The sequence below is a fragment of the Gopherus evgoodei genome, chromosome 6 (genome assembly GCF_007399415.2).
Source record: "Gopherus evgoodei ecotype Sinaloan lineage chromosome 6, rGopEvg1_v1.p, whole genome shotgun sequence".
Taxonomy (NCBI): domain Eukaryota; kingdom Metazoa; phylum Chordata; order Testudines; family Testudinidae; genus Gopherus; species Gopherus evgoodei.
The window spans coordinates 3,907,012-3,925,032 of record NC_044327.1 but is presented as its reverse complement, the minus strand read 5'-3'; the positions used below and the strand labels follow the sequence as shown (position 1 = coordinate 3,925,032).

Here is an 18,021-nt window from a genome sequence, read left to right as displayed (position 1 = left end):
AGCTAGGAATGCTTCAAAGTAGAATTGATAAAAATCCGTAAGTCTTTCTAGCAATCAAAAAGATATTTTATCACATCCATAGATATGCAGGGTGCTTATTTCCATATACTTATTGATCCTTTTAATCAAAGATGCCTTCATCTTTTTTCCTGTTAGTTACATACCTGCAATATCAAGAATTTCCATTAAGCCCACTATCCATGTACTGAGTATTTACCAAACTACTGTCCTTAGGCTGACTGCCATTATGATACAGAGTGTAGCTGTCAGAACTGGATTATTGACTTGTGAGAACCATCTCACACTCAGGAGCTGTAATAATCAGAGTAATTTATTGTTTCATAATCTGAGACTAATAATAAATCAAGAGTTTAACACTACCTGCTGAACATAAAATCATAGAATATTAGGGTTGGAAGAGACCTCAGAAGGTCATCTATTCCAAAACCCTGCTCAAAGCAGGACCAACACCAACTAAATCATCCCAGCCAAGGCTTTATACAAGGCTGATACACATTTAAGCCTATTTTTAAATACAAAACTAGGCAAAACCATTATAGAGCAAAAGTACAAGCAATAAGAGTAAATCCGATGTCAATAAATGAATGTTTCTATCAGCTGAATCTCTTGTTGTAATGTGTAGACCTGCTGTGGGTATGAGTTCATTCCAAATGAGCTCTATTTTTAAGGAGAAACAAATGAATTTATGATCTGGGCAATATCAGTGTTTAAAGCAAGTATTCCAAAACTCTGACCACAGATTTTAGTGGCGGATGTTTTCTAGGGGAGGACATAGCGCAAGTATAGCAGTCTTCAGAAAGACATTGTTCTACTTACTGCTTTCTTAGAATTCATTGCATGCACTAGACTTTTCTGACCACTATTATTTCTAACAGTACAAGAAATACTAGTTCAGATAGACTGTTCTGTAGTCCCCTATACAAATGAAGCTTTGTTTCCCACAAGGTTTTAGGAAAGTTTGGGAGTAAACAGCTTCAAAAGTGCAAAATTATGTGGTAGGGTGGAGAGGATTAAATAATATAAAAAAGTATCTGGAGATATACCTAGCTCATAGAACTGGAAGGGACTCTGAAAAGTCATTGAGTCCAGCCCTCCGCCTTCACTAGCAGGACCAAGTACTGATTTTGCCCCAGATCCCTAAGTAGCACCCTCAAGGATTGAACTCAGAACCCTGGTTTTAGCAGGCCAATGCTCAAACCACTGAGCTATCCTTCCCATTCCATTGCTGCTTCTTTTTCCTTTTCCAGGCCTCCTTTATCCCAAATGTACTTTTAGATTAGATTGCAGTTCTGAACAAACTGTTGTATGGCAAGTTGCATTTATCAGATCACTTTCATTGTTGAAGTGTGAACACCTACCACCGCGACTGATATTTCTGCTTTGTCTTGGTGCATGTTGTTTTTTCTTCTCTGCAACCTTTTTGTCTTTTCCACTTTGCATTCTTTTTCTCCCTCTTCCTGCTGCTTATTTTGCTTTGGGATATCTGTAGGATCAGTAACTGAAAGTGCATCTCTGTCAGTTTCTCATTGCAGTTCATGCTGTCTTGAAAGTGATATAGCTAGCTGGTGGTCTGTCACCCATTGTGCATCTGTATAGGCTGTAGGCAGACAACTGGTTGGGAAGAGTGATTTGGTGTCAATTATATGTGTGTAAACTTGCCAGACACCAGCTGTGTGTTTATGAGGATGGGGGGAAATTGGTGAATGCTTTCTAGGGTTTACTTGAGCTAGAGGGTGTGAATTTAGTGGGGCTTATAGGAGCAAAATAGGTTTCACATGCTGTCTTATACTTTGGAAGTGGCAGACTTTAAGAACAGAAGAACAACCATGCCGGATCAGACCAATGGTCCATCTAGCTCAGTATCCTGTCTTCTGATAGTGGCCAATGCCAGGTGCTTCAGAGGGAATGAACGGAACAGGCAATTGTTGAGTGATCCATCTCCTGTCATGCACTCCCAGCTTCTGCAGTCAGACTTTAGGGACACCCAGAGCATGGGGTTGCAGCCCTGCAAGCTTGGCTAATACCCATTGATGGACCTATCCTCCATGAACTTATTCTTTTTTGAACCCTGTTATAGTTTTGGCGTTCACAACATCCCATGGAATGAGTTCCACAAGGTGACTGTGTTGTGTGAAGAAGTGTTTCCTTTTGTTTGTTATAAACCTGCTACCTATTAATTTCATTGGGTGACTCCTGGTTCTTGAGTTATGTGAAGGAGTAAATAATACTTCCTTATTTACTTTCTCTCCACCGTTCATGGTATGTTAAAGGTCTATAAAATCTCCACTTAGCCATCTCTCTTCGATGCTGAAAAGTCTCTTCTTAATCTCTCCTTGTATGGAAGCTGTTTCATACCCTTAATCATTTTTATGCCCTTCTCTGTACTTTTCCCAATTATAGTATACTGTATCTCTTTTGAGGTGGGACCACCAGAACTAAATTTCAGTAGATTAAGGATTCCTTTATTAGGAATCCTGAACTACTCAGATATCGGGCATTCCAGGATCTGGAAGTAAAACTCCATGAAATCAGCAGTTTGGAAAATATCAGGAGAGGGAAATGATGGTATGCATTTGTTAAAATGTTGATGTTACCAGATTACTGGTCCCTGAATATTTCCGCATCTGGAGGAGAGGTTGGGAGACTATTTTATCAGACTATCAACACCTGAGTTAATGTGCTTTAGTGTCTTGTTTCAGGAGGTATTCTTGATGCTTCAGGATCTGCCCTGCACTTTGGTGCTGGGTAACTCTTTTGTCTTGGCACACATCCATTGTCTTCAGGGGGCAGAAAGAATGCTGCTTATGGGTTCAAATTATGACAGGGAACTATATCTGTGAAGGGCAACCATGTTGGTTATGGTATCTCCCTTTAGTAGACCATGTTGTGCAGGAATGTTAGATGCTTGCTTGCTTGCAGATGTCATCTTAGCCACTAAAGAAATGTTTGAAGCCATCATAAGAGGTTCCTAATTGCTTTTTTGCTGTCTGGATTAAACTATTATGTCTGGCTGCTGTGAGGTTTGAAGGTGTATCTGACCTTTTTATGTTTGACCTGGCAAGAGGGCACATTAAGTTTAATTTTGTTTCCATTGAAGCTGCTCATAAATCCAGTCAGCATGAAAGGAGGCATAAAGTTATTTAGCTAATTTGTGACAAGAATTCAATGAGAAATTAATGAATGGCCTGTCTTACCTAGGCAATTTGGTGACGTGATGCCATATGATATTCAGTGTAGTTAAGTGTGGGGTGGTGCGTGTTGAAAGTAATAATTTGAACTAATCTCAGTAATAAATTCTAAATGAACTCTAGCTACTCAGGAAAAAAGATCTTTGTCGTTGTGGATAGTTCAATGAAAACATCTGCTCCATGTTCAGCAGAAGTCAGAAAAACAGGTAATGTTAGGTTGTATTAAGAAGTGAGTATAGTGTATATATTGAAAATATTCTGATCCAATTATATACATTACTGGTGTGTATTGTTCGATTCTGGTCACCTCGTTTTAAAAAAGTATATATTTAGAACTGGTTGAAAATGCAAAACAGTGTTATATTTTGATGACACTTCAAATTTTAACTTTGAAAATTTGGCCAGCTCTAGATACATCAGAAATAGAAAGGGTCTGGGGGGGAAGAAGCGATAATGATTAGAGCAGTGGTTCTCAAACTTTTGTATTGGTGACCCCTTTCACACAGCAAACCTCTAAGTGTGACCTCCTCCCTTATAAATTTAAAAATACTTTTTAAATATATATTTTACACTATTATAAATGCTGGAGGTGAAGTGGGGTTTGGGGTGGAGCCTGACAGCTTGCAGCCCCCCGACGTAATAACCTCACAACTCCCTAAGGGGTCATGACGCCCAGTTTAAGAACCCCTGGATTAGAGGCATTGCAAGGTTTCTCAGACTTCTAAAAAAGTATATACCATATACACTTGTTCATAAGCCAAATTTTTTTAGTAAAAAAGGGAAGGACTAGAGAAGGGGGTTGGCTTATGAACGGGTATAGAGGGAGAGGTGGGACACAGTCCCTCCCCACAACAGAGGGAGTAAGGAAAGGCAGCAGAGCCAGAAGGGAAGAGGCGGAGCCAGAGTGTCTCTGTTTCTGGCCACGCTGCTCGCCCCCAGCATCCGAAGCAGCTGCAGCTCTGGGGCTGGCAGACTGCGGCCGTGCCACCCAGCCTGGCCCACCGGAGCAGGCTGCGGCGGCGCTGCCCGGCCTGCCAGAGCAGCTCCAGCCAGGCTAGAGAGATCCTCCCCAGGCCCTACTTAGATAAGGTGAGAAGGGATGGTATGGGGAGAGTGTGCCAGGCCAGGGCCAGGCCTGGGGTCATGTGGAAGGTGATCACAGGGGTTACTCCCCTGAACCCCAGCTTCTCACTCCCCAAAGAAATTTCCCCACCAGTTGCTGTCCCGGCCTATCAGGGTAAGCAGCTGGCGCGCCGGGACACTTTGTTTACTTAGGTTTACCTCTGTGCCTGCAGATGCTCGAGGTAAACAAACCCTCTTGGCCCACTAGCAGCTCATCCTGATGGCCCGGGAGCCAGAGTTTGCTGACCCCTGATTTTTAGGGTTGGCTTATGAATGAGTCATAAACATTTTCCATTTTTACTTATCCATCGCAGGGGGGAGTCGGCTTATAAACGAACTGGCTTATGATTGAGTTTATACGGGAGTTCATAGAGGAGATGAATGTGAGGACATCCGTTATAAAAGAATAAATGATGTATAAAAGAGTAGTCATTTTTATCCATTATAATACAATAAGGGGACGCACAAAAGGCTTTGAAAGATTTTAAAGTGATGATTAAACCCCTTTTATGCAACATCTAATTAACCTATGGAACTTGTAGATTCAAGAGACCTCTGAAACCAAGGATTAGCTATCTATATGAATAGTAACATCCACAGTAATATTAAATAGGATAAATATTTTTAAGGGATAACTTTTCTTTCTCCTTTCCCTGAAACATCTGGTACTAGCCACTGAAAGATTAGATGTGATCCATCTAGCCTGATAAAACTTGATGTACTAGGTCAGTCCAATGTTACTGTAAGTGCCTCAACTTTGTGTTTCATTTGCACAGTGAAGATACTACCTATTGTAAAGTGTTTTGGGATCTTCTTATGAAAGGCATTGTTGAGTGCAGTATAGAGCTTTGTTGTTGCTAGTAGGTTTCATAGCAATATTTTGGCAATCAAGTTCTCATGCATAGATGTTTTTCTTTTCGTGATCTTTCATTAACATGTTTGTCTTTTTCAGGGGATTGATGTGTAGAATTTTGCATCATCGGTCATAATATTACCTGATGTTCAGTGCTTATTTTCAGTGTTGTGTAATCTTATCAAACATACCAAGTCTAAATTATTTGCATGTTACTGATATTTTAAAAAGTTTTAAAATTTGGAATGTTTGATACCTTCTTACTTGTCTTGTACAAATATGTCATTTACATGTTGCCTTTTTACTTTGTTTTATTTCAGGAGCAGTGGAAGTGTCACGCCAGAGTCCAATTGCATGTTGGTTTAGTGCTATGCTTTACTGCTTTGGTGGGTCTATTCTGTCTTCCTTGATGCTTGCAGAGCCTCCTGTAGGGTTCCTTGCAAACAGCACTAATATCTTCCTGGCGTCTTCAGTCTGGTAAGCATGCACAAGAGTATAAAATAAGTACCTTTGTTTTTTGTATTAGTGAACTCGTACTGTGTGCACACTTATTAAGTGTAGTGCTTATGCAGCTGCTTGAGCTCCACTCACAGTAGGTGACAATGGGGCAGCTGTAGCAAAAAACCTCCCTAGATACAAAAGCCCTGGTGTGGACACAGTCAGAGAGTCTTCAGAGTTAACGCTGATTGGAATTAATGGAAGCAGCTTGACTCTCTTGAAGGAGCACGATTATCTTTCATTCTCTGTCTTTGGAAGGCTATCTCATGTAGGGCCATTCATTTGACTTAAGGCATTTTCTATTTATTATTGGCAAGTGGGTCAGTGGGTAAGTCAGTCTCTTCAAAGTTTTGTAAAGAAACTAGAGGGGTAAGTTTGTCCAAGGCAGAGTTTATCATTGTTACTTTTAAGAAGTAAGCTAATTCCTAGAAGGATGAAACATGTGGTCTGTCTAAGTTTAAAGGATTTTGGGGTAGCTATTGGACATCCAGATTCTACCAAGAGGTAGGTGTTTTTCTGCTGCTAGAAAGGAGGGTTTGTTGGGACTGATTCCACTACCCCCCTCTCGTTCAGCTTGTGCTTTTTGGCAATGACCTCCTTTATTTACTGCCAGCTCCCAGCTTGAGCTTCTGAAACTAACAGGAGACAGGAGTCATTTTGGGAACAAAGGTGAGGGAAAAATTTACGTGGAAGTCAGCAGCAAGTTTAATGGGAAGGCAGGTAAGAAGAGGCAGTGAATTGCTTGCTATGGGAAAGGGATAGGTTCCAGAGCTTGGGGCTGAAGGGTGAAGGAGATCTTGTTTTGTTCCCAAGCGTCTGTCTATGTTGCAAAAAAGCGTGTTCAACTCAGGTTAGCTTGCTCGGGTTAAAATAGCATTGAAGACATGGCAAATCAGCTTTTAATTTGCGTTAGCAGCTCAAATTAAAGCCTATAGGGCGGTCTGGGGTTGAATTTAAACTGCTAGCTCAAGTTAAAAGCAGAATTGCTGTGTCTTACTGCTATTTTAACCCAAGTTCACTAATGAGGGTTTGCTAACCAGAGCTAAGAATGTACCTTATCTGTGGTATACCAAAAGAGTGGCTGCTGGGACGAAGGCAGAGTTCCAGTAGAGAGGGGAGAGCAGAGGATGTACTCTTCTTTAGTATGTCAGTTCAGAACCCGATTCTTCAGTTTTCCAGTAGTTAACCTATATTGTATATCTAAATTGTTGTGAGATGCACCATTATCAGATATGGGGTTTGAACAATTTTGTTGTTGATAAATGCAGACCCTACTGGACCGTTTCAAGGAAGCAAAAAATGGAAGCAGTTAAACTCAAATTAAGAGAGAGTATCCTTTACTTGTTTAGATTTTTGCAAAAACTAAATCTTTTTTCTTATCGCATCAATTTCTGTTCCTTATGGTTGACATTGCAGACAATCATCAGCAAAATACACTTAAATCTTCTGGGGGTCTAATGCAAGTTTCACTTAAACTTTGGAACAAGAAATGGATTGGAACCTTTCACAACTTATAAAATGGCACTAGTTGCTTTAAGAAAAGTTTTTGCTTTCTCTTTTTTTTTTTTTTTTTAAAGCAAAGAACTTGGAAAGCACAATATTTGTGTTTGGAAATGATAAACCGCTACTAGACAGCAAAAATTTAAATCCTAATTCTGCTTTCTGGAGAACTTGAAAACCTGGGGAATATTTAGAGTCAGATTTAATTAACATGGTTTGGGTACTTCACCACCAAAGTGCCAGATGACCCTTGAAATCAATTTAATGGGGTTTGTGCTGGCTTCTGAGAAGTCTTTTTTTTTTTTTTTTTGGTTTGTTTTTTGTTTACCCATGGCTTTCTTTAACTACCATAAGGTGTAGTGAAACTTTGTCCCATATACTTACCTGAATGAGGCTTTTTTTAAACAACTAACAAAATCATCCAAAGCACAGGACTTGGTGGTGACGGGGGACTTCAACTACCCAGACATCTGTTGGGAAAATAATACAGCAGAGCCTAGATTATCTGGCAAGTTCTTGGAATGTATTGGAGATAACTTTTTATTTCAGAAGGTGGAGAAAGCAACAAGGGGAGAGATGGTTCTAGATTTGATTTTGACAAATAGGAGGAACTGGTTGAGAATTTGAAAGTGGAAGGCAGCTTAGGTAAAAGTGCTTATGAAATGGTAGACTTCATGATTCTAAGGAATTGTAGAAGGGAAAACAGCACAATAAAAATAATGGATTTCAAGAAGGCAGACTTCTGCAAATTCAGGACGTTGGTAGTTAAGACTGCTTGGGAAGCAAGTCCAAGGGGGAAAACAGTTCAAGAGAGTTGGCCATTTTTCAGAGACACATTGTTAAGGGTACAAGAGCAAACTATCCCACTGCGTAGGAAAGATAGGAAGTATGGCAAGAGACCACCCTGGCTAAACCAGGAGTTCTTCAGTGATCTGAAACTCAAAAAAGAGTCCTACAGAAAGTGGAAACAAGGTCAAATTACGAAGTATGAATATAAACAAGTAACACAAGTATATAGGGACAAAATTAGAAAGGCCAGGACACAACACAAGATTAAACTAGCTAGAGACATAAAGGATCACAAGAAAATATTGTACAAATACATTAAAAGCAAGAGGAAGACCAAGGATAGGGCAGGCCCATTACTCAATGAGGAGGGAAACAATAACAGAAAATGTGGAAATGGCAGACGTGCTAAATGACTTTTTTGTTTGCTTTCACCAAAAAGGTTGGTTAGTGATTTGGAAGTCTAACATAGTGAATGCCAGTGAAAATGAGGTAGGATCAGAGGCTAAAATAAGGAAAGAACCAGTTAAAAATTACTTAGACAAGCTAGATGTCTTCAAGTCACAAGAGCCTGATGAAATACATCCTAGAATACTCAAGGAGCTGACAGAAGAGAGATTCGAGCCATTAGCAATTATCTTCGAAAAATTATTGAAGGCAGGAGAGATTCGAGAGGACTGGAGAAGGGCAAGTACAGGAAATGAGGACAACCTGGGGAATTACAGTCACTCAGCTTAACTTCTGTACCTGGAAAGATAATGGAGCAAATAATTAAGCAGTCACTTTACAGACAGCGAGAAGATAATAAAGTGATAAGTAACAGTCAGCATGGATTTGTCAAGAAGAAATCATGTTAGACCAACCTAATAGCTTTCTTTTTACAGAGTAACAAGCTTTGTGGATGAGGGGAAGTGGTATATGTGATTATATATTGACTTTAGTAAGATACTTTCTCACATGACTTTTGATACTTTCTCACATGACTTTCTCATAAACAAACAAGGGGAGTACAATCCAGATGAAATTACTATAAGGTGCATACATAACTATTTGGAAAACCATTCCCAGAGAGTAGTTATCAGTTGTTCATAGTCAAGCTGGAAGGGTATATCAAAAGCAGTTCCACAGAGACCAGTTCTGGGTCTGGTTCTATTCAATATCTTCTTCAATGATTTCAATAATGGCATAAAGAGAAAACTTAAAGTTTTGCGGACATTACCAAGCTGGGAGGGGTTGCAAGTGCTTTGGAGGATAGGATTATAATTCAAAATGATCTGGATTAAACTGGAGAAGTGGTATGAAGGAAATAGGATGATATTCAATAAGGACAAAGTACTCCACTTAGGAAGGAACAATCAGTTGCATACATACAAAATGGGAAATGACTGCCTAGGAAGGAGTACTGCAGAAAGGAATCTGGGGGTCAAAGTGGACCACAAGCTAAATATGAGTCAACAGTGAACACTGTGGCCAGAAAAAGCAAATGTCATTCTGGGATGTATTAGCAGGAGTGTTGTAAGCAAGAAACGAGAAGTAATTCTTCAGCTCTACTCTGCGCTGATTAGGCCTCAGCTGGAGTATTGTGTCCAGTTCTGGGTGCCACATTTCAGGAAAGATGTGGACAAATTTGAGAAAGTCCAGAGAAGAGCAACAAAAATGATTAAAGGTCTAGAAAACATGATCTGTGAGGGAAGATTGAAAAAACTGGGTTTGTTTAGTCTGGAGAAGAGAAGAGTGAGAGGTAACATACCTTTTCAAATTCATAAAAGGTTGTTACAAGGAGGAGGGAGATAAATTGTTCTCCTTAATCTCTGAGGATAGGACAAGAAGCAATGGGCTTAAATTGAAGCAAGGGTCAGGGTAGTTAAGCACTGAAATAAATTGCCTAGGGAGGCTGTGGAATCTCCCTCCTTGGAGATTTTTAAGAGCAGGTTAAACAAGAACCTCTCAGGGATGGTCTAGATAATACTTAGTGCTGCCAGGAGTGCAGGGAACTGGATTAGACCTCTTGAGGTCCCTTTGAGTCCTCCGATTCTATTTTATACTCTTGTTAAATTAAATGAGTTTTTTCATTGATGTACTCAGGTGGAAGAGATGAAAGCTACTTTCTGAATGTAGTCTAATAATAGTTGTTAGTTTAATTTCCTTTAAAATATATTTTCTGAACAAAACTTCAAACTCACAAATCCCTATTTAGAATTTACTTTTAGAAACCAGTTACAAGAAAGTTAACCATTTGATTTCTTTAAGGACACAGTCTCCTTGAAATCTAGTCAATTATAAAAGACTAAATAGTATCAGGTACTATGTGTCCCCTCAGTCCTCCTACTGGCTTTATAATTGTAGCCTGTTATAAAATCACATTTTTATTTAAAAAAAATTGTACTCTTGCTGAATGAGATGTGCAAAGAGACAGATTCCTGTTTGGTTGCATCCAGGGAAAACAGTAAAATGGTATGCAAACTGGGAAAAAAGAGAAATATATATTCTGGGTTCTTGAGTGTTACATGTAATGTAACTGGAATAGGTATACCATTTTCACAAGTGACTTTTTTAGACTTGAAATTAGACGAAGGTTTCAAACCATAAGAGGAGTGAAGTTCTGGAACAGCCTTCCAAGGGGAGTAGTGGGGGCAAAAGACACATCTGGCTTTAAGACTAAGCTTCTTAAGTTTATGGAGGGGATGGTATGATGGGATAGCCTAATTTTGGCAATTAATTGATCTTTGATTATTAGCAGGTAAATATGTCCAATGGTCTGTGATGGGATGTTAGATGGGATAGGATCTGAGTTACTACAGAGAATTCTTTCTTGGGTGCTGGCTGATGAGTCTTGTCCATATGCTCAGGGTTTAACTGATCACCATATTTGTGGCCGGGAAGGAATTTTCCTCCAGGGCAGATTGGCAGAGGCCCTGGAGGTTTTTGGCCTTCCTCTGCAGCGTGGGGCATGGGTCATTTGCTGGTGGATTCTCTGCACCCTGAAGTCTTTAAACCACAATTTGAGGATTTCAATAACTCAGACATGGCTTAGGGGCTTGTTACAGGAGTGGGTGGGTGAGATTCTGGGCCCTGCATTGTGCAGGGGGTCAGACTAGATGATCATAATGGTCCCTTCTGACCTTAAAGTCTATGAATGTCAGGTTTCAGAGTAGCAGCCATGTTAGTCTGTATCCGCAGAAAGAACAGGAGTACTTGTGACATCTTAGAGACTAACAAATTTATTTGAGCATAAGCTTTTGTGGGCTACAGCCCACTTCATCAGATGCATAGAATGGAACATATACATATACAGAGAACATGAAAAGGTGGAAGTAGCCATACCTACTGTAAGAGGCTAATTAAGATGAGGTTGAGGTATTTGCAGCAGGAGGAAAAAAAAATTTGTAGTGATAATCAAGATGGCCCATTTTAGACAGTTAACAAGAAGTGTGAGGATACTTAACATGGGGAAATAGATTCAATATGTGTAATGACCCAGCTACTCTCTCTATTCAAACCCAAGTTAATGGTATGTAGTTTGCATATTAATTTAAGCTCAGCAGTTTCTTGTTGGAGTCTGTTTTGACAACGCACCAAAAGATGTGAAAGAGCAAAGACGACAGTATATAAACCAAATGTACTGTTAAATCAGACTTAAGTGAAAATGGTGTGTATTGCTCATGACCCGGTACAAACATTATGAAACCTTTAGAACTATTAGTTATGTAAAAACCTGCTATTCTTGCTCACTACTAGAACTTTACATTGACTTATCATATGATTCCTTTTTGGTCTTAAAGTAAATAAAGCAGAATTCATACCCCAATATATAAACTGGTAATGTGACTCTTTTTCTCTATCTGGTAATTCAGCATCAATAACATTTTAAAACATTATGTGGAATAGCAACATCTACTGGTAGCTGTTGGTAATTGCATAAAATAATAGTGTTTGGAGAGTAGTAGAAAATAACAAAAAATAGAGAACTGTGGATGATTCTGCCATTTTTCATGTGCTGATTTCCAAAGGGCTGGGGCTGGGCTAAGGGGCTGTAGTTCGCATCTAGCATGTGATTTTTCCCATCTTGGGTAGCAATGAAACTGTAAAGACTGATTTAAGTACAGTCCCCAACAGTAGTGCACTCAGTTTAAGACACTAGACCCATGACTGTGAATCAGACCCAGTTAAATAAAAAAAATGGCAGTATAATCTAAAAATGAAAAGGCTATGAAAGTAAAATATGTAAGGTTTTTATTACATCTTGGTATTGTTATAGAAGTAAATTGTTTGAACATATGAGTGTCCTTGAATTGTTAAACCATGAGACTACAAAGGACCATCCTGAAGTCCAGCCCGCTTGTGCTGGAAATGGCAAGTGGGGTAAAAGAGCCCATTTTGGATAAATTGGAGCTTGTGGCTGTAGAGTCCTTAAATTTGGAACACTGCATACCAGTGTTCTTCTTTAAAGAAAACTACAACAGTTTGCTTAGCCCCATATTCTGTTCAAAAAGCTGAAAGCCCTGCTCACTGTAAGAAGTGAAATGTATTTGAAAATAGCTTTAAATCACAACTGGCATTGACTTTAACAAGGGATGGCAGTCTTGCTAAAGTTACATAATTTTGTGTCACTGGCAGTATGAGAGCCCTGTGTCAGAATATAAGTGAATTCCCGTTCTGCTCTAATACTATTTTAACAATCCAAAGAAGCTCAAATGTTTACACAAAGTTTACTTTTTGAAACAATAAACCAGCATTCAAGCTGGATAGCAACTTGAGAGAGGAATCTTGGTGGTCTATAAGCTTAAAGAAATGTGTTCCATTCCAAGGATGGGTTCAATTTGTTCTATTGTACTTTAAGGAAGCCTTTATAAACTATTTATGATGTGTTTGGGAATATATTTTGTGTAATGACCTTATATTTTAGGTGCTCAAATATCAGGTGATGGGTGCAGTATAAATACCTGGAAAGAGATTTAATTAAGTAAATTCTAAAAAGGGACTATTCTAATTTTCAATTTGGAGCTAAAACACTAAAGGATATATGGTGTATAGGGATAATATTAAAGAACTCTTAGTGATGCTCCAAAATTTAATTTTAAAAGATGCTTTAGGAGAGTAACTTTGTTGCCAAGAGATTTTAAGTAGAAATTTTCTTCTAAATTTCAGGTATCTTGTATTTTTTTGTCCACATGACATAATCTACCGATGCTTTTCCTTTCTGCCTCTTCGACTGATGATTGCAGGAATGAAAGAAGTGACTAGGACTTGGAAAATAACAGCTGGAGTTGCACATGCAAACAGCCACTACAAAAATGCCTGGCTTATCATGGTAGCTGTTGGTTGGGCCAGAGGTAATGTGTAAAATCTCGTGTTCTGTTGAATTGTGAAGTTTAAAGTGATATTTAAATTGTGAACCATGTGGTCTTAGTGATAATGCCATGATCTACTATGTGGGAATGGCAGCCTTTAATTCAAACTATTGTCCCTCATGGAGGGAAAGCCTGTGTGTCTGTGCAGCAATTTCTCTGGTCAGATGAGGAATGGCATTGACTGGCTTTGGAGGGAACCATGGAGGGCCCTTAGGAGGTGTCTGTTACAGCTATCCCCTATTCCATTTTGTTTCTTACAGCTGTCCCCAGACTCCATTTTGTTTTCTGTTCTCCTGTGGCCGCCCTTCCCTGGCTGTTAAGTTGTTTACCAGGGCCACTGCCCTTCTCAAAGGGAGGGCCCCTTAAGTTGTTTAACAAGAGCCATTGCCCTTCTCAAAGGGATGGCCACTTGTGCTGCGTGCTAAGTGGGACCACTGCCCTGTTCAAAGGGTTAGTCCTGTTATCACCTCGTTGAGCCTGGGCTTGGTGTAGGGTAGGCAATGTCCAGAGCTGCAAGACCGAATGTGTTTTTAAGATCCTGGGCATGAGTCATAGGCCTCATGTGCTCTTGAGTCACCTATTGCACAGGACTATGTCCAGGCATGTCTCTGGGCTTACCTTCAGTTTTTTCCCTGTGCCCCCTCCCCTGTGACAGAGGGAGCCTATCAGGATTACTGGCGGGAAACTGCCCAAGTTTGCCTTTAAAACCAGACATTTTTGAAACACACCTCAGAAAGGTTCCTGCATTGCTGCCTGGTCTGATCAGCCAGGGGTTCTGGGGGGTCCTTTCTCCGCTCTCATTTTATTTTTGAGCGTACCCCCGTTTTTTGAACGCCCCCCCCCCCCCCCCGAAGAACGAATTGCTACCTGACAGATCTCCTGATTATTGAGACTGTACCGAGCCCTCCTTGCTTCTTCTGATGTTGCTGCTGCTTCTGCCTTTGCTGCTGCCTTGGGGACTGGTAAGAATCCCTCTGTAAAACTTTCTATACTTTTATTTTATTATTTTAGCTGCTGGCTCTGTTTCCCCAGCACACAGACTCAAGCTAAACCTTGGTCTGTGTCTTAAAACCTCTCTTAAACTCCAGGGCTCTTAGCAGCGGCACAAACTTATTTTTAGCGGCAAAGCTCTGCTCCTGTGGGCTTTGCCTTGGGGCTCTCTGCTTTCAGCTGTATCCATCGCTGTAGCCACCATCCCTTGGCTTCCTTGGGAGCTGGGTCCTGGACACATACCACTCTGCCCTCTGTAACCTCCCCATAGCATAAGGTGCACCATAGGTCTTGTTTTTTTAAGTTTAATAAGTCATAGTTTGTTAAGATTGTAGAGCTTGTAAGTTTCAACTGCCTTGTTATAGTTTACTGTTTTGTTGCTCCCTATAGTTGCTTGTTATAGTTTTGCTTAGAATTGTGATATTTGTTGTTTTGCCTAGTCGTTGGTTAAGATAAATAAGGTTTTTTGCTGCTTAAATTCACCTTCCTGCTGTCCCGATCTCTCCCTGAACTTTCCCGTGTCTGTTTTTCCCCCGCTCCAATCTCCCCCTCTGTGTGCTCCTCCGTGTCTCCCTGTTATAACCCTTTGCTGCTTTTTCCCCCGCATCTGCACTCTCTCCGAACTTCCCAACCCCCTTGCTGTTTCTCCCCCGGTGAAACTTCCCAAACCCCTTGCTGTTTTTTTTTACCTTTGTTTTTGGTGTCCACTTGTTGCTTAAACCTCTCTCTAGCCCTTCTTTGCACTTCTCCGCTGTCCCTCCCCTACCGAAGATCACCATCACACTGCTCCGTTGTCCTCACCCTGCAGGGCTTCAGAGTCTCTCGCTGCTTCCAGCTGCTCGTCTACATACCACTAATCACTCACTCCCCCCCCCCCCCTGTTTCTTGACCCAGCCTTTATATTGATATTGTATTGTTGTACTGTAACTCACATTTTACTTGTAATTATAACACCCCATTGGTTGCCTCCACTTTTCTGATATACTTTGTATTTACATTGATGCCACTGTGTTACATTGTGTATCTAGCTATTAACTCATATAGAAGCTATCATTTTATTTTGCATTTCTTTTGGGTACGCTTTGCATTTCCACACTGTATCTAGAGTTGCTTATTGACTGTACTGTATCCCATTGTGCTGAACCCCACTTGCTGTAGCCTACTATTAGAACTCCCTACACTGTTCAATAAGAAGAACCCCCCCCATCGTTGTCTATTGTAAACACCCTATACACCCCATCCCATCGTATTTCATTATTAAATTCCCACCATTTCCTTTTTTTCCCTTTAATAAAGAAATTAATTGGAACCCCAGCTGTGTGGTAATTGCTCCCCAAGATCCCATATACCTGCAGGCAGGGACAGGAGGAAAGATGCCTGTCCTCATTTAAGGATCTTTAGGATCTGATGGTTGATGGCAAAAGGAATCAACGAGGCTATATATAACTTGATCATTATAATTATAAACTTTTCAATGAAACTATTCTTACAGAAGTTGCACTTCTATATAGCAGGACTGTTACTTTTCTAATTTTTTTGTCTGTCCCCATCCTTTAATCAGATTGAACACACTAGAGGCATTTTATCTCATCTAATCGAGTTGTCTCCTAAATTAAATAACTACCACATAGTATATCTAGAAATGTATTGTACACTTCAGAGCAGCAGTGTTTGCTTTACTCCTGTACTTTATATCCCACTCCAATAGAGAGACCACTGGCTCAACTCTGGCTTCAGTTCTGCATTGTAGTTTATTTCCACTCTGCTTGGGAGCCCACAGACATGTTAACAAAAGTAATTCTAACTTGTGTTGGATTTGTTACAGTGTTTATTGAACAGATAGTGCCACATTCTTCTTATGCCTTATTTCTTCTACATGCACACACACATATACCTCTAGTAATCTTTGATTATTTTCCCTATTATGGAACTCTTCTAGATTTTGTACTGGGATGTGTGCACTCATGCTTGCTCTCTCCCCCATATTTGTATGCTTATATATAAATTGCCATCTGTGATCCTGGAAGAAAATGGATTCCCATAAGAATGGCCATAATGGGTCAGACCAGTGGTCCTTCTTCTGACAGTGGCCAATGCTAGATGCTTCAGAGGCAATGAACAGAACAGGGCAACTTAGTGACTGCTCCATCCCCTATTGTCCACTCCCAGCGTCTGGCAGCTTGAGGCTTAAAACACTCAGAGCATGGGGTTTCGTCCCTGACCATTTTGGCTAATATCCATAGATGGACCTGTCCTCCATGAACTGGCCTAATTCTTTTTTGAACCCAGTTACAGTTTTGGCCTTCACCATATCCCCTGGCAACAAGTTCCAAAGCTTGACTGTGCGTTGTGTGAAGTAGAACTTCCTTTTGTTTGTTTTAAACATGCTGCCTATTAATTTCATTGGGTGACCCCTGGTTCTTGTGTTATGTGAAGGGGTAAATAACACTTCCTTATTCACTTCCTCTACACCAGTCACGATTTTATAGACCTCTATCATATTCCTTCCTTAGTGGTCTCTTTTACATGCTGAAAAGTCCCAGTCTTATTAATCTCTCCTCATATGGAAGTTATTCCATACCCTTAATAATTTTTGTTGCCCTTCTCTGTACCTATTCCAATTCTGATATATCTTTTTTGAGGTGGGGTGGCCAGAACTGCACACAGTATTCAAGGTTTAGCATACCATGGATTTATATAGTACCATTATGATATTTTTCTGTCTTATCTATCCCTTTCCTAATGGTTCCTAACATTCCATTAGCTTTTTTGAGTGCTGCTGCACATTGAGCAGATGTTTTCAAAGAACTATCTACAAAGACTCCAGGATCTCTTCCTTAGTGCTAACAGCTAATTTAGACCCTATCATTTTGTATGTATAGTTGGGATTATGTTTTCCAACACGCATTACTTTGCATTTATCAACATTGAATTTCATCTGCCATTTTGTTGCCCAGTAACCCAGTTTTGTGATAACCTTTTGTAACTATTTGCGGTCTGTTTTGGACTTACAAAATTACTCAATTTTTCCACCCCCGTTTACCCCTTTTTTCCAGATAACTTGTGAATACGTTGAATAGCACTGGGCCCAGTACAGACCCTTGGGGGATCCCACTATTTATCTCTCTCTCTATTCTGAAAACTAACCATTTATTCCTTTCCTTTGTTCCCTGTCTTTTAACCAGTTACTGATACATGACAGGACCTTCCCTCTTATCCCATGACTGCTTACTTTGCTTAAGAGCCGCCTTTGGTGAGGGGCCTTGTCAAAGACTTTCTGAAAGTCCAATGACCCCTTCAAAAATTCTAAAAGAGTAGTGAGGCATGATTTCCCTTTAATAAAGCCATGTTGACCCTTCCCTTACAAATTGTGTTCATCTATGTGTCTGGTAATAGTTTCAACCAGTTCGCCTGGTACTGAAGTTAGGCTTACCGGCCTGTAATTGCGAGGATTACCTCTGGAGCCTTTTTAAAAATTGGCATCACATTAGCTATCCTCCAGCCATCTGGTATAGAAGCTGTTTTAAGTGATAGATTATGTACCACAGTTAGTAGTTCTGCAATTCCATATTTGAGTTCCTTCAGAACTATTGAGTAAATACCGTCTGGTCCTGGTGACTTATTAGTGTTTAATTTTTGAGTTTTGGTCCAAAACCACCTCTATAGATACCTCAATCTGGGACAGTTCCTCAGATCGGTCACCTACAAAAAA

The 18,021-nt window shown here is 40.1% G+C and overlaps 1 protein-coding gene across 4 annotated transcripts in view; it reads left to right on the top strand.

Moving 5' to 3' along the window:
* TMEM38B (transmembrane protein 38B) overlaps positions 1 to 18,021 on the top strand; it is a 70,011-nt gene that overhangs the window by 24,192 nt on the left and 27,798 nt on the right. For all 4 annotated transcript variants that reach the window (XM_030566559.1, XM_030566557.1, XM_030566556.1 and 1 more), the window contains exons 2-3: positions 5,505 to 5,661; positions 13,117 to 13,301. In XM_030566559.1, coding sequence (XP_030422419.1) covers positions 5,505 to 5,661; positions 13,117 to 13,301 — 342 coding nt within the window. The remainder of the gene's footprint in view (positions 1 to 5,504; positions 5,662 to 13,116; positions 13,302 to 18,021) is intronic.